This window comes from Argiope bruennichi, chromosome 1, assembly GCF_947563725.1.
Source record: "Argiope bruennichi chromosome 1, qqArgBrue1.1, whole genome shotgun sequence".
In the NCBI taxonomy this organism is placed as follows: domain Eukaryota; kingdom Metazoa; phylum Arthropoda; class Arachnida; order Araneae; family Araneidae; genus Argiope; species Argiope bruennichi.
Window position 1 is genome coordinate 127,641,792 of NC_079151.1, and position 18,313 is coordinate 127,660,104.

An 18,313-nucleotide genomic window follows, 5' to 3' on the forward strand; every position below is an offset into this window, starting at 1 on the left:
TTTACAAAATATCTTTCCAAATTTTCTTAAGAAACATCATTGTATCTTTTCAGAATTCTATATCGTTCGTGTCCGAATGATATTAAATTTTTGTTGTATGCGCTCGCTTATTCGCCTCGGTTTCGAAATATATCTGAATTCCCTCTCGTTGTTGCAATTCTTATAAAAATTATTTTAGGTAGGAGACTATACAAAGGAGGGGGGGGGGGAATCGGTTTTTAGCGAAAGCACTGAGTATTCCATTTTATTTATCATGCTGGATTTCTAAAAAATTTCTTTTATAAAACTTTTTGAATATAATTTCTACATTCATTTTAAATAGCTTCCATGATGAGAACATGTATTTGTTTAATTTACAATGACACCGCATTCTATCCCAACCTGTGTTTCTATCTATATACTATAATCTAGAATAAATATAATTGTATTTTTTTTCAAAACTAGATCTTAGCGCAAATAAATCTCAAGAATCTCATAAAAATATAGATTCAAATATTGACAATTTTTTTAAAGGTCAGTAAAAAAAAACAAAAAAAACTGAGAACATTTTTTTGAAAATATCTTTGTAAATTTTTATCAATGAAAGAAAGGTCAGTATATCAATAAAAAAGAAGCTAAAATATACTTAATATCCTTTAATTAAATGTAAAAATTAATTATTATAAGTTATTTTCTAACCAAATTAGGGAAATTGTGATTGCCCCCTGTCGGATATGTCTTGCCCCCCTGTCGGCAAGACTCTACCACCGCCTCTGTACGCTACCCGAGCAATTGCTTTTGTATCGTGGTCATGTTACTGGACTGCGAACCATAAGGTCCCAAGTTCTATCCTCGTTCATTCCAATCTGCCACAAGATGTATAGATGCAATAATGACATTAAAATGCACGACATGGGGTTGTAAAGTCTTGGAACTGTATAAGGAGTCATTATGAAGCTTCATCAGTAACATTTGAGCATCAATCTGTCCCAAATTTCATATACCGCAACACAGGGATTTGTTTAATCCATCCACTCTTGCGGATCTTTCTTGGACTCAAGGTGTGATCTTGTACTAGTCTATCTATAGGAAAACTTAAATTGTTATTTCCACTCTACATGTAGACTTTTAAGACTCTAGATTTAAGTAAAAATTTTCCATCTTCATTTTCTATTTTAAATTCGAAAGGGGATGCATCTCGAAGTAAATTTTTACTACATATTGAAATTTAATCTTAAGAAGTGCTGCATTCTATATGATACTTTGCATCACCTTATAAAATGTCCACCGGCATTGCTACGATACCTTCACGACATTGCTCGGCATTCGAAACATCAAATAATATCATGCAGTCTTGAATATAGAATATAAACAATTTGGAATATATTGTTTTCTTTGAAATATATGATAAGAAAAGGCTGTTATCCCCTTGGTAATTTGGCAAGACGACATTTTTTTCCCATATTCATGTATGTAATGTTGTTCAAAACCAATCTACTTGTGCTGTTTTTATCAGTTACACAACGACATATTTCCCTGAAATTTTTGCCAGTTATTGAGTGCAGAACCATAATTGAAACAAATATTTACAAGGACAAAAATGCAGTTGGAAATTTATACGTCTAAATTTCCGATCAATTGATTCGAGGATGGTATGAAATTCCTCATCCCAGTTTTCTTAAACGAATATTGTCAAGAATTATATTATTCAAAACTATATGATTATAAATTAAATGCAAATCGCATACAAAAATACTGAAATATTTTTACTGTTCTTTTTTTTGTAATCTTTTTTTTTACGAAGCGGACTTTATCGATGCTCCGGTATGACAGGAAGATAATTAAATTCGATTTCAATATCGACTTTCCGAAAAAAAATGAATACAGGGAAAAAAAGCGCGTACACTTGAATAATAGCTTTCATTTCCGTCGTAATAATATGTTATCCATTTTCTTTTAATGCAAGTAAAAATATTGGGGACATTTTCAAAAAATAAATAAATAAAAGTGGAGTCAAACATATGGTTTTCTTGTGTGTTAACAGATGGCGCCGTATTATATGAATGAACCTTAAAGAAGTTTATTTTTTGTATTTTGTAGTGATTTTTCTCATGCTCAACAATTAAAGGGCGGGTATTGTATCCTTGTTATGGTTGCATCGCTTTTCCGCCAATTTATCTCGTATAACGAATCAGATTTTATATTCTAGGCGGTGTCCAGCATTATCTATATATCATAGTAGTTCTTTTATATGATAATCCGGTGAATTTTTGGTGGAAACATGGACGAAATTAACACCTTTCTGAAGGAATATCACAACGAACTTCAATCTCCTGCCGCTGATGAAATAATTCACCCGAAAATTGTTGGAAAATATATATTGGATCGAAGTGACGTATCGAACCAGATAATTGATTGGGTTCTTCATTATCTAGATTCTAAGTAAGTGCTTGTTAAATGCTGATTTTGTATTATATTTTTAGATGTCCCAATTGCACTTTGAGATTAACTATTCACTGTATTCAAATCTTTCAATTATATATTACTATTCTGATGATGGAAACAAGCTTTAGTTGTGAAATTTTCATTAACAGTTTAAAGAATATGATTTAAATTATATATTTTAAATCGTTAAATATCTTCTCCAAAGCATGATCATTTGTTGATTCACTCCGCATACCGGTAAAGCCACTAATGATTAATTTGACCTGTTCCTCTTTTGTTTCTCTGTATAGTTCGTTCCTCTTCGTATTTTTCTTCTTCTTTACTATAACTGTCAAATGTTAATGATCGCCAAATCATAAATATATTTCCAAATTAGACCGCTTTTGGTATACATTTATTGGGTTTTGTGTACTCAGTAGACCGGAACAATGTCTAGAAGCCGCTTGAAAGGCATAAAATTAAAACATTTAAAGCAGATCTTAATCTAATTTAAAAGTAAATCATATTAAAACAGGATCTTTAGTAACATGAGATAGAATTTTAAATTATTTGCACAATTTTTGATGAAATTAAAAAATATATATATTTCTAGATGAACTGTCAAAATTCATCTCTATTGCTTTTATTTTCTAACTCTGTAAAAGTTTCTTTGGTTAAAATGTTTTGAAGCTTAATTTCTGTAAGTATTTCAAATTGTATGAAAATTTTTCTTAAAAAGTATGCATTTTTCCTATACTGCAGTCATTGCTGAGAAAATTATTAAAGTAAAAAAACAAGCACATTTTTTATTTTTAATTCTTGTGTAATTGGTAAAGGTGTAATTTATTTCAGAAATCATGTTGCAATTTTTTATTTTTTTTTATTTATAAATTTATACGTAGATCACAGTAATTGTAAAAATATTAAAAGTTATTAATAATGATATTATTAATAATAAAATAATAAATTGTATATTAGTTACATATAAGCAATATAGTGATTGTAATCATTTAAAGAAATTCTTTTTAAATTTTTCAACAATATCTCACATTTATTAGGTTATAGACTGAATAAAGTATACATGTAATTTGGTAATCAAGTGTTTATAAAAAATTAAACTTAAGATCAATTTAAAAATGATTAGTGTTCTAAAACTATTTCGGTTGTGGATGATGAAAATCATGCATGCAATAATTATTTTCCAAGTAAAATTATCAATATTTAATTTTGTATCTGTATATTTATTTTCTTTCAATTGATCCTTCAAAATAATAGTAGGGTTGTTTAAGCTGGGTTATTTATTGTTAGTTATTATAACTGAAATAAACAACTTGCAGCGATTAAAATACTTTACTTATTTATTACATTATATATAGTAAATATTTAGTCATTTGATAAAATCTTCAGACAATTTTAAAATTTTATTTCCTACTGTAGAAATTTGAGAAAGGTATTCTTTATCAAGCTTTGTCTGAATGACTTCCTTGTAGTTTGATGTTAGCCTTGTATATCTCCCATTTTTACAATAGCCTTTTTTTGTTGCTGCTGCTTTTTAAATTATTAAATAAAGGAATGAGGAAACTGAAAATAAACTTACCTTCCTGTTGATTATCCATTAAAACAAACATCGTTAAAAAAATTTTTTGTTTAGTTTATAAGCAGGAAAAATTCTTTGGCTTTCTTGAATTGTGTTCAATGTTCTGGATTGTAGCAACTTCTCCCAAAGTAATTTTTCCAAATGGCTGTAATGTTTTCTGTTTCTCTTTTATCCTTTTATCTTATTTTAATAGATGATAACCAATTTGAGTCTGATTTTTTTATGTTGTGAAAATATATGTTAAAGAAGGGATAAAAATGTAAATTCTCATTGTAGCAATTTCTTGGAAATTTGATTTTTATTCTTTATTTAAAATTGCTGCATAGGCAATATTTCAAAGTTGGGTATATTGTAGCTTCAAATTTTTGAATGAAAATTTAAACATTTGATCTTTGTTACTAGATGCTAATAAACAATTTTATCATTTACAGGCTAATTTTCCCAGTAGAGAGCATTGAATTGAAAAGTTATTTAAAAATAATTTTTCACTCTTTTATTTGATAAAATTTTTTTAAGTAAAAGTCACTTAATTTTTTAAATACAAACTAATGTTTCATTTGATAAACAATAGGCAGAAATTCCTAAAAGATTGATTTTTTTTTTAAATCCATGCTTAACACAAAAATTTATTTATATAAACAAAACATAAATATGAAAAATTATCTAAAAATTGAAAAGCTTCATATTACTAAAATAGATAAATAATAATATCTGTAAGTAATGCAGTTACGATAATTTATGCAAGTTCCATGTTACTAATTGGAAGTGTTTTCAATGTTTATTATTCTGTGAAGGAATGATTTTTTTTTATTATTAAAATGAAAGGATAAGGAGGAAAGGAAAGGATGTTGTAGAAAGAAAAAAAAAAAAAATCTCATTTTGATTAAAACAATTTGTAGGATTAATAAGAAACAAAAATTTTAATTGCATTCTCAAGAGAAATTAGATAAAATAAACTATGATGAAGAATTACTTACATTAAATTAGTATTGATGATTCATTGGTTCCATAATATGGTCATCTCAGTGTATAGTGTTCATTCATAGAAGCATTTGACTACCAATGTGATGGATTAATACTTAAATGCCATTGAAAAGCTAAATCTGTGTTGATTTTTTTTTAACTTTGGAACTCCTGAGCAATTAACTAAAATTTATTTTAATATACAGAAGAGAAAAGCACATACAGATTAGTATTTTCTGCTTATATCTTGAATTTTATTTTGTAGCATTTTTATACACTATACTTTTGTGTACATATATTTTTTTATAGATTTTGGAATTAAAATTTTTTTTTTCAGCTAACTTTCATTAATCCAGCAACATTTCAGTCTCATATGTAATATTGTTTACTAAGTTCTCACTGTTTTCAATTCAAAACCATATATTCACTTAAATATCAATAGAATATTGGTCATTGTCTCGTAGTAATAATTCTAAATAAATATGCACAATGTTGTGTAAATGCAAGACAGTGGCATAATGAATGTGAATATCAAAGAAAGGTTGCATTTTAAATGATTTCTAGAATTTTATGAGATGCAGTTATAAAGTTTTTCTATTTTTATTTCTTTGTTCCAAAATAGATTTTTTCTCTGTTTAGATTTAAAAGTTTTTAGTTAAATTCGTATATCCGTGCTCAAATCTAAAAATTTGGTAGCCTTTCAATTCTCTAGCCAATTTATAAAATAAACTCTCCATAATAAAATAAAGAACTTTAATTTGCCCATACTTATTAACTGCCAATTTGATCTCCTAAGGTTATTTCAAAAAGTAAGTTTCAGTTTCAATTTCTTCATCTTGGACCTACTTGTCACATTAGTGTAATTATTTCTTATTGAGTAATAACAGCTAAAAAAACTATCAAATACTTATAAAGTGTTGGTAATTTAATAATTTTCCTAAGGATTAATCCTATGTTTTGTCTGAGTGTTTGGTTTATTTTAAAAAGTGAATCTGTTCACACTTTGCAGTATACTTGATTTTATGTTTCTCACAATTCATTTAGCCGTAATAAAATTGATCTTAATGTGTACAATACTTTATTCTTGAATATCTTTTTTTCTATAGTAAATTTATAAATGTTTTGTATATGACATGATATAAAATGCCAGCCTATACTGAAAGAATAGAAAATGAGAATGTGTGCGAGTGAGCTTTAGCATAAAAAATGTCTTTTATTGTATGAGCTGAATAAGAAGTGATCACTTAATAAATTCTAATTTCTCTGACATTTTTTTTAACCATTTTAAGGTAACAGTTAGAAATTTACTATGATTTTTTTTAGTTTATTATTCACTTATATTCCATTTTAATACTTAAAATATCAGTATAATCCAAAGTAGACAGTTTTTTTTTCCTTCAAATGTAAACATCATTAAAAAAAAACCCAGATTTTTTTCTTTTATATTTTAAATTATTGATATCTGCATCATTAGAAAGGGAATCATGCAATGAGTTGATTAAGACTATACCTAGATGTAAACAGGGTTTATAAAGGTTACTGTAATGTATAAAAGTACTCCAATCAGATAAACATAATTGTATCATTTTTCTAATATATATGCATTGCCTTGAAATATAGCTTCACTTTTAAGAAAAGTTTTGAACTTATTTAAAAATTTTGCTAACTTTTAATGAAAATAATTTTATAAAAGTAAAATTAGAACTGACATAATTTTTTAAAAATTTTATTGTCAATATATATATATATATATAATTGTTAATGTAATCATAGTAATTAAATATTTTGCACTCAATAATGAAATGTTTTTTTTTATAAGGAGTGTTACTTTTAATGTATAGTTTATGTTTAAGTATAGCTAAATATTCACTAATTTAAAAAAAAATACTATATTTCAAAATATTTCACAACTTACTACCAGTTTGGCTTATGTTTGTTACTGCAGAACTTTTCACATTTCTACCTTTTCTGTATAAATATATTTATTAATTTATTTAATTTGCATGGAGTATGTGAATCCATCAAAATTCTAATAGCATTCTTTTCAGAGCTTTTAGTATTCTGAAGAAATGTTATGGAAATTGATATATCACTCTTCTTTGAAAGAACTTCCAAAATCTGCTAATTTCTATCTCTACGATTGTACAGAAATAAAGCTCATTTGTTCTAGTCCACAATTTATTAAGAGAAAAAGATGGTGCCTTAAATACAGCAATTCTGTTGCAATAATGTTTTTGAAAGCCTAAAATTTAATTATAAATTTTAAAAATGATGGATAAATAATTAAATATTTTATTTTTATGAATAAATTTGAAAATAACATTAATATATTATTTTAATCTTAAAATTTTGCGATTTTTAATTTTAATAACTGCTACTTTATAATAAATGATTATAAACGGGTGTAGATATTGCAAGAAAAATAATTGAATTTATTTGAATTAAAATCAATCTTTTTTAATTCAAATCAATTGCAAATTCTTGTTTTTTGTGACTAATAATTAAATTATTAAGAATGAAAAGGAAAATTTAAATATGCCAAAAGTAATTACCATGCAATTTTTAATGAGTTGACGGCACTCCCACAGTTGGAATGCAGGGCCCTTTAAGTCTTAATACGTTTTAAATACAATAATGTTTCTTTGTGTGTCAAATAAGTTTTTTTTATTTTTTTCTAAAACAAATAAAATATTTGGACACATTCCAGCTATTGGTATTTGCATTTTTTTAAATGGGTTGAAACATGAATATATATATGTTCCAAATGCGTATATCCTATAATTAGGAATTTAAATAAATTTCTACATTAATAGGCTAAATTCCATTGAATATGTGTGTTAATCTCTCCAAACTTCAAGTTTTTTTTTTCCCCCTCCAAATTTTTGTTAGTTTTCTTAGATTTTGGAAATACATTGACTTTTTTTTTCCCCAACCCAACATTTTTATTCTTTTTTTTTAATGCTCGAGGAGAACTGTATTTTGAATTAAAATATTTTTCATTAAAAAAACACAATATTTTCATTTCTATATTCAATTTTATTTTTCTAGAATTATGTGTTTTCAAAGAATAATACGTATTATTTTAGAACATTAGTATATTTTTTTAATTTACGAAAAGCCATCATTAATATTTTTGTATTGTCATAATATGAATGTAGCAGAAAAACTAGTAATCATTATTGTTGATTGTTGAACTTAATGGAATAAAGCAATTTTACATATTAAATTCAATCAAAAATCTGTAGATTTTAGAAATTAATTTTAAATGACTGGTAATTACTTGAAAGCAAGTTCTCAATTTTTCCTAATTTGTCAGCTGAATACAAATGATTAGAAGTACTGCTCTGTTTTAATTTAATATTTTGGCAACAGTCAATAAAATTTTAAATATTTTGGATGAAGTTGATATTTCTAATTACAATCATCTATTGTTTTTATATATATATTTTTACTTTTTTAGTACACTTTAAAAAAAATATGAACTTTATAGACACAGGCATATTATGTTACAAATGTTTTTTTTTTTTAATTTATTTTAAAAATATATGGAGAGTTATTGGTAAAAGTGAATTTTAGTGTGCACCCAGCTGCGCCAACAATGCCAAGTCGCCAATAAAGATGGCGGACAAAATAAACAAATACTTCCGCGGAACAGTTACGGTTACTGTTTCCCGCCATCTAATTAGAACTTTTTACTTCGGCATCTGTAGAAGGCACCGGGCAGAATTTTTTAACTTGAAAAAAACATCCTACGGCTTCGCTAGCAGCGGGAGCGGGAACCTAGTAGCTTCGCTAGCACATTGAACATAAGGACTGTGTGGATAACATGAACTGTACATATTCAATTGAAAAGAAAGAATGAAGGATGTTGTACGAACGGATTCCAGAGGGAATCCTGCCCGGTGCCTTCTACAGATGCCTTCGGCATCTGTAGAAGGCACCGGGCAGGATATTTTAACTTAAAAAAACATCCTACGGCTTCGCTAGCAGCGGAAGCGGGAACCTAGTAGCTTCGCTAGCACATTGAACATAAAGACTGTGTGGAAAACAGAAACAGTACATAACCAAGAGAAAATAAAAAACGGAGAAATAAGCAATCGGAACATTCTCCATACAAAATTTGAAACAAACATACTTTCCCCACCTTCATCAACTTGTAAAAGAATATATTCCACTCACCTTCCATCCATTCTGCCGGTTCGATATCAAACCATTCTCAATACAAAATTTCAAACAAGCATCCTTTCCTAATTTCATTAACTCGTAAAATATATATGTATGCATATTTAACTCGCTCTTCATCCATTCTACAGGTTCGAAATAATCCCGACATAACAAATTATGAAGGGAACCAACCGTTATAACACCAAAAGAATTATGAGAACTGCGAAGAATTCCATTTGCAGCTGTCTTTGAAAGTGAGAATGCAGACGATTTTTTTAAAGCAAATACTGACAATTAAAAATTGCAAAAGAATAAATATTTTCTGTTCGTATTCACATTAAAAAAAGAAAGAAGAAAATAACTTTTAATTATAAGCTTAAATTTCTTTATAATAAAGAACAAAAGTAAAATCTTTAATCTATATTTTTTTTAATATTTTTAATTTAACAATTTTCATAATTTAATTGTAGTTTAAGTACAACTCAACCATTGCAAAAAGTAGTAAACAAAACAGCAGTACGGTTGCTATAAGAGGGATCCGATGGGTTGCAATATTGGCGACAATCGGCTGGTGCACACTAATCTTCACTTAGGCCGAGTTATTGATATTGCCGATAAATAAACAAATTTTCCATAATATCCTTGTTTCTTGGCAGAAATATGTTTTAATTTTAAGTGTAAGTAACTAACTGAAGAAGATAAGATTTCTTATTCTTTAAAAAAACATAAACATAAAATTTGAAATTTTTTGTGAATATGAGTGAATTATGTCAATTAATCTTATGTTTAAATGTGTCATAAAGATACTTAGTTGTTATGTCAGAAATAATATAGAAATATTATATTATAAATAGTTTTGAATTGTGTTGATAATTATGTTTTATCACTTAGGATTTAGGTTCTTTAAAATTAAGGGAATGAAAAATTTTCTTGAATCGTCTGATATTAAAAATAATATCCCAACTCTAAAATTTTACAAAAAATTATTCTTATCAATTATCATAATGATATCAATTATTATTATTTAATGTGACTGGACCATGATGTTTTAGCTTAAACTTCATGTGATAAATTTATTTTTAAAAGTGGTATTCAAAGAATTTTTGAATTATTTCTTATTTAACATCCGAATTAATCTTTGAAGTGTAATTCATCCTAACAAAGTATTGATTATTTGACTTTGGTAATAGTGCAAAAAAATAGTTGCAGATTAATTAATGCATTAAACTTTTCAAGGAGAAATTTTTCCGGATGATAGACTTTTTTGTTTAATTATATTGGCTGCAGCTCAGTGAACTGTGAAATTAGTTTTCGTAGAATTTTTCATGTTAATTGCCCCAAGAATATGCATTTCCATATGAATATTTTTTCTCACTCATATCTATTAAAAACATTTCGCATCGCATGTACCGTTTATGAATTGAGGAAATTACTTTAATCTGACCGTCGCAAAATGTGAAAATATTCTTTTTTTTTTTGCATTTTTTTTACTTCCTTTTCGTCTTTCATGGTGCCTTTAATAACTTCAGTAATCACTCTAAAATCACACATTCAACAAAAAAATATTAAATATAAATATTTCCCCAGTCATGATTCTTTTTCGCGGAAGAACGAATTTCAGTGTTTGTGAAGTCGAATTTTATTATTCTTGGAATTGATACAAATCTGCATTAAATTTTTTGTAAAGTATTGGTTGTGTTGGTGGTGGTGGTGGGGGGGAAAGGTGCGCACGCAAATAAAAATTGTGCGACGTGTAAGCTGAAAGAATTTTGAATTCGTAGGATATCATGTAATCCCGATCTTTTTGACTTTTCTTTGTTTTTGTTAGCTATTACAATTTTATTTTAATTAGTTTTCCTTCTCTTAGTCAGGATTGCGACAACCGTTTTCTGATAATTTGAAATTGCGGAACATTGATAAAAGTGAATAATAATTTCCAATGTGATTGCTCAGAAATTTCTTTATTAAAACGAAGAAAAGAAGCTGACGTATCTATAATGGATAAAGCATAAAAAAGCTTTATGTCAATGAAAAAATATTTCATTTACTTTAAGGCGAGTAAAGTATTGTGCATTCTTTGCAAGGACTTTATATTTATTATTGTAAAAGAAGATTTGTTGCAATAATTGACCGTATAAAAAGAAAGAAGTATATGGAGATGTTTATGAAGAATGAGAATTATTCTACTTTAAACATTTTCCGAGCCAATGATCATCCTTAACAGTAATAACAAAATATCTTGCTTTCATGCCAATTCCGTTTTTGCGATAGAATTTCAAATACAAAATTCCTAAAGTTAGGTATTATTACAGGACATAATTTGTTATTTTCAGTAGCTGCCTTTCTGGTGAATATTAGGAGTACATCAGCCAAAGAAAAGATAATTTGTCATTAAATGCAAATTGCGCATTCTACTACAAAATGAAATTTGATGTTGCAAAAACATTTTCTCAAGACATTTTGAAAAATTTACAAACTTTAAAATTTTTATGAAGCTTTTGGCGCTGGTTAATAATAATTCTACAATATTTTTAATATCTCACCCATTTTTTTGTATAAATTTATTTTATTCAATTAATCAAATTTGTTTATGCTCGATTCTTTTCATTATTTATGAATTTCTGCTTTATGCTTATAATTTATGTTATTCAAACCAATTTTTATTAACAGAAACGGCAGTAAATTCATTTTTTAAACCGTGTAACTCGTATGGTGGTTTACTGAATGGTCTATTCAACGTACGTACTGCTCTTGACCTTGATACCATTTTTTATTATTATTTTTTTTTTTTTTATACATCTGTGGAGGTCTCTCATTTTACGAGACGCAAATAAATTTTCTGCTCTCTTTCGGCCATTTACGTAATTAAATTCCGCATACGCCAAACCTTATAAAATTTGATGAATTAAATGTCAGCTGAGAATTTAATATTAAATTTAGGAAGAATTAGTCTAGCTTTCTCAGAAAGAATTTCAAATGAATTTTATTTTTGATGGTTCTAGATGAAATTTTTATTCGAAAAGCAATTTTCGATATACAGGACAGCAAATACCATTTGATACTTAATTTAATACATTGTTTCATACTTAACATCATTTCAACATATCACATTATTCATCATGAATAACAAATACACTTTTATGTTTGCCGTTAACAGAATTGATCTATATTAATTATACAAATATTTGTCAAATACTATATTTTAATCTCTAATAAAGTTGTATGGAAGCTAAATTTATTGGACAATTAAATAGGACATTTTTTTTTTTTTTTTGAGCTTAAGTTGTCCTATGCTTCCAAGTGTCTGTGAGATCTCTTTATTTTTAAATTATTATCTCTGGAAGTTCCATCGTACAAAAGTAATCCCTAACTTTGCTTTACTATCCGAAATCTAATTAAATGTTTATAATGCTTTGCCAGTTCTATCCATTGATTGAATTCTTAAAAAAAATGATGCAATTATTTTGATTAGTAATCCAAATTAGTAATTGTGGTATTAGTGAAGATCTGTTTATACTGCTTGAATAAAAAAAAAAAAAAAAAATTGTATTATATATGTTTTAAGCCTAAACTATGCCTCCAATCTAATATCCCCGCAGCGAAGCCAATGAAGTGCTAAAGGTAAAATGCACTGCTTTTTCTGTTTTTATCAAAATAAATACTAAAAATATCAGTAAGTTAACAAAACTGCTTATTTCGATTCGAAATTTCATTAGCATAATTTATAAAAGCTAGCTGAGCCTGACGATTATATTCGTCAGCGTCAAAATTGCTGATTACTGAATAAAGATTTTTTCAAAAAAATAGCGAGTGTTCATCGTAATCGCTGTCCCCTTTTGAATGAATTTACGGAAAATTTTTACCCCCCATTTGTCTTAACTCAGACTGATTTACTTTTGTAATAATATTAGCATTTAGTTGGTTTGTGAAGCCATAAAATACGCTGATCGGGTATTTAAATAAATTATAATAAATGGCATAAGAATTTCACTTAATAAGTGAAACCATAATGTGCACCAGGCGGGTATTGAAATAAATTCTACATTCACTTATAAAGCTGTTGCAAATAATTAAAATGAAGTGCCTAAAAGATGGAAGATCGAAGATAGTCTATGTTGTGCTTTATGATCACATGTATTTTTAAAACGTTCATAAACAAACGCCTAACACGGGTATTTCTCTCTGCTTTCGTTTTATCTTTGAAATATTTTCGAATCGTATTTTCTTAAAGTAAACTTCATTCTATCTCGGTATCTTGTTCGTAGGCGTCACAATTCATCATGTCAGATAAATAAGCGACGGGTGTACAGTTACACATTTTTAACAACGTGTAGGTAGTTATTTTTGATACCCTCCTATTTTTTAAAACCGGAAGTTAGTACCTTATTACTCTTTGCAGTTTTTAAAGGATCAGAGGAATAATGGTGCGAACCAGGAAACCATTTATATGGGTAAAATTTTCCGGAATCTGAAAAGATCGGCAAAAAGTATTATAGATGATAGGAGGACTTTAAAAACAGAAGATAAATGCAGGGTTGCACTGTATATTGTTATTATCCTTTCAATATCTTTTTGTCCGATTTATTTTCGGTAATTCCGTAAATTTACTGATTTCAATCATAGCATTTATTGCAGCATTATTTACCGTATTTATATGTGCAATTTAGTAATTATTACCACTCTATGAACACGCTTGTTTCCCCAAGTTTTATTTATGTTTGTAATCCCACTTTGGACTAACTCTGCATAAAATCTGTAAATAAATAAATAAAAATAAAAAAATAATTAATTTTTATAAAGAAGAGAGAATGATGACTGAAACACAATTTTGAAGATTGCGATTTTGTCAATAATTAAGAATTTAATTAATATATAAAAATTAAATTACTTGTATTTATATTACTTCGGCGTACTGCTCTGTTAGGGAGGCTCTTTTAGTGTTTATAGTTTGTTCTAATTTCAACAAAAAGTGTTTATTTATTTAATAGTAGCCACCATTGATGATTAGCCAGTTCTCTACGGTTATAAATAATTTCAGTTAAATCTTTTAGATATAACTTCATGCCTATTATTCTGTGAACAAACTATTTTTAAGCATCAAAATTCTGAGCATTAACGCTTGTTATTTTAATAGTTTTATATATGTTCTATTCATTGTATATAGAACTTCTTTGAATGGAGACCAATCCCATGACGTTGTGGTGAAAAGCTTATAAGCCAGATAACAGCTACGAAACACGGGCAATTGCTTTTGTCATGTGGTCTTGTTACTCGGCTGCGAACCACAAGGTCCCAGGTTCTATCCTCGCTCATACAATCCGCTACAACATCATTGCGCTTTTAAAAACGTAATTGTTCAATTCATCTATCTGCTATTACTCACGGTATAATATTTTCACTATTTTTTTTTTTTAATCTTGTTAATTGTACAGAATTTTTCTCCCCTAGTTTTTGACAGTGAAAGTAAGAAAGTAATCTCATGATTATTTGGCGAGACATTAAAAATAGTTTGAAATGTAAGGTAACAATGTAATTTAATGTTGAAAATTAGGCAAAAAAGCATTTTTTAAAAACTGTCGAGTTCAGAAAAATTTGCGCAACTATTAAATCTGGCATTATTAAAAAGGATTTTTTTTAAATGATGTAAAATTTATTTTTGTGCAATAATAGTTTCTGAAATTATTTTGAGCTGCGTTAAAATTTCGCTTAATTTTTAATTAATTAAAATTTCAAATAGACACTCGCTCCGATGTGCACATTTTTATCCTTTAAAATACATATATGCGCCAAGTTTAGTAGCTGTGAGTCAAACGTGGTAGCTTGTAGAGCACCAATGCGTACGTGCACACACGTTATTATTTGTGGGGGCCGCGGAGGCCTGATTGTAAGGTCTCTGTTCGAGATCCAATTCCACCGAAGAACCGTCGTGTAAGTAGGTTGGAAATCCTTCGGAGCCAAACGTCCTCTCGCTGTTATGATACGGAAATTAGGGAGCATGGTGCCAGCTCAGGTGCAGTTCTCGTCGCCTGACCGCGGTTCAAAATTACAAGGTCCGTTTTAAAATAGTCTTAGTGTTACTTTAAAACAGGACATTAAAATAACTGAACTGAAATTGTTTTTAGAGATGGTGTAATAGATAGTAACAAATGGTAGAGATAGTAACAAAACTCCAAGTCCAAAAACTCAAAGACTTTAATTCGAAAGGTTTCAGGGCTATAGAAATCAACGTTTTCGCTGCATGTAGTTGTTAAAAACTGCTCGTGAAATATTTCATTTCGTTATTGCATGACTTCACGGCATTCAGCCAAAATCTTATGCGGTTCGTGTCATTTGTGAATAAATTTAAAGGTTAAATATATTTGATTATATAGTTATAGTGCTTGTAATTTTACATGCAAAGAAATCAACATCTGTTCAAACTGCATTTTCCATTCTGCATTAAAACTTCTGGTCTTATTTGGTCTTATTGCATATTGTTTTTAAAAAATGCAAATTTTAATTGAAACTAAACTGTCTTGCATGCTTTCAAATTTCCCTTTCCCTGTATAGAAATTGTAGTTCGTAAGCATGTCCGTGATCTCCACGAGTGCTCAGATTTTCATTTTCAGAATTTTGCAAGAAGAGCGTTTTGTGCATTGTGGTAAGGTATAATGAAGAAAACGGAGTTTAAATTTTAGATGAGATTTTTCAACTGATTTTAAACCAAAATTTGACACAGGATTAGAATTTTACTAACGAGGTCGGATACCAAATTTCATTCATTTAAATTTGTGATTTTTTTTATTTTCGTTATTACATTTACATGTATGCAATGTACAGATTGACAGACGGCCACACATAGATGGATTTGATTCAAAAATTTTTACATTTTGGGCAGACAGGTCTTCTTATGTGAATTTCGTTTAAAATTTGGTATAAATTTACAAATTTAATATTAAGACCACATACCGAATTTCCTCCGCCTAGGCTCAAAAGGTTTTTGATTTGTATTCGCTGATGTGCTAATTCCAAAATTTTGCTTTTCGAAGACTCGTCATAATCTCGGAAGTTGAGTTTTTTGACGATTACAATATTTTCTCGTTATGCTTCACTAACGATAAAATAAAAACATACAGATTTTGCTTTCAAAAAGCAATGAGAGCTGATTAAAACAACATCCTTCAGCTGAGTGTTTTCTTTGCATTAATTCTTCCGACAAGAACCAGAATTAAATTTAGTCGAACGCTTTCTGGGTTTCATTTTTAAATAGGACTGAAGTGCAGGATGTGCGCCTTGTTTATTTTTTGATCACGAAAGCATGCCCGTCTGTGCGAGATTGAGCCGAAAGCTCTTTTAATTCTGCCATAATCGTCCTTTTGTTGCGGCGAGAATTCTGGCAAGCGCTCGCGTGCCAAGTTTTTGTAATTTCCCCTGCCTGACTCAGTCGACACAGATGTCAGAGAGAGAAGGTACTTAACGTATTCCATGTACTGGTATGTCGGAAAGAGAGGCGTTGTTTTTTCGCGCCACATTTTTCATTCAGCGCGAAGTTCAATGTTCACTTTCAAGACTTCCAAAACTGTTTTCTTTTATCGTTCATGGCATTTGCCTTTTTACGCTCTGTCTGACCTTTTATTCCGTTTCTACTTTTATGGCGAATCAAGGGTACTATTTAGTTCGTGGGAGGCTTTCTCCGTTTTTCAATCGCTCGTGCATTTGAGTCGCATGTAAGCAGACATTGTGCATAATTGCTGAAGAGAATTAAGAGGTTTTCAGTGTTTTGTTGTATAAGAATTCTTTTCCTGCTTCTATTGATATTGAGTTTCCGACTCGTAAAGTATCGAGGACTCATTTTACAAAATTTCCAGAACCACTTTTTCGATGATTTAGATTTCAGTTTTAATTTCAACAAGACATTTTAGTTAATAAGCACATGATGTTCTCTTTTATGTCAAGTACATTTTAAGTATCAAGTAGAAATCAAAAAGAGTTATGTCGATATTTTGATTAATGTTCTCATTTAATACGAATCTGTGAGCACAGCAATTAAAAAAACCCGGCCACTTAAGTAGATAAAATTCGGTTTGTATGATTTTATAACTAAAATTGTTGATTCATATGAAATTTGGTAATGGCTCTGCCAACTATCTGTACAAAATGTGTATTCGTGCGGATGGCATGGCAATGTTTCTGAACCTCAGCAAGCTAGAAGGGAACGCTTTACAACAAACATTTACACCAGTGGGAGCGTTTTACATGATCTGCAACAAAATTATAAATATATATTTATATTTAGACTAAATCCGTCAATGGCTGAACTTTATGCCCATGTAAACGCGAACCTTATAGCTCAGAAACTCTCCAAAGTCACTAAAAGATATTTAACTCGTAGTTTTTACACCTTAATTTTGTGAATCTTTATCAGAAGTTCTTATTCAGCTCTAATTCAGTTTGTCAGTGAACAAAAGTCTAAAATTCATTCTCGGTTCTCTTCAATATACGACGTATTTTAACTCAAAACACACCGTATTGTGTATATGTGCGAGAAATTTGAGATAAGAATTCTTCCGCATGCTTCATTTACACATTACTTAAATTGATAGGCAGGTTGTTGCATTGTTCAGATGTTGCATTATAAGTTATTTAAACAATTAGACAAATTCGATTACAATTTACATTCAAATTCTCAAATCCGAAGGCCAGTCACTAGGGATGGACTATTGACTGCATACGAGTGTTTAATCGCTAAGAATTACGTGATAGTAAAAATGCTAAATTCACACCAAAGGTTGACATTTTGTAACTATTGTACACCAATGCCTTGCTGGGCATTCTATGAGATAAGATAACACGCTATAAAGTTGTGTGGATACCACTCCCTTTGATTTAGAATTATGTTTGTTTCTTTGCGAACACGATAATTGAAAAACATTTTGAACTAGAGGGATGAGATTTGGTGTAGAGTCTGAACACCGAATGTATAGATTTCTGTCAAATTCATCCTGAAGAAGTGTCAGAATAGAGATGATTGCGATAACTTCAAAATGTAAGGAGCAATGTAGATAAAATTTGGTGCGCAGGTTTAGCATCTAAAATGTAGAGATCTGTATCAAATTTGGAACAAAATCTGTTAAGAAGTTGACGGTCTCTTGGTGTGTGCTTTCGCATGCATATAAACGCAATAATTTAAAAAAACGAAATTTAGTA

The 18,313-nt window shown here is 28.9% G+C and overlaps 1 protein-coding gene across 2 annotated transcripts in view; it reads left to right on the top strand.

The window, feature by feature from the left end:
• LOC129962535 (mucin-17-like) overlaps positions 1-18,313 on the top strand; it is a 67,592-nt gene that overhangs the window by 15,172 nt on the left and 34,107 nt on the right. Inside the window, exon 1 of one of the 2 annotated variants that reach the window (XM_056076294.1) lies at positions 2,055-2,421. The exons of the other annotated variant lie outside the window; for it this stretch is intronic. Coding sequence (XP_055932269.1) covers positions 2,261-2,421 — 161 coding nt within the window. The 5' untranslated portion in view covers positions 2,055-2,260. Of the gene's footprint in view, positions 1-2,054; positions 2,422-18,313 lie in introns of those variants that run through there. 2 annotated transcript variants of the gene reach the window in all.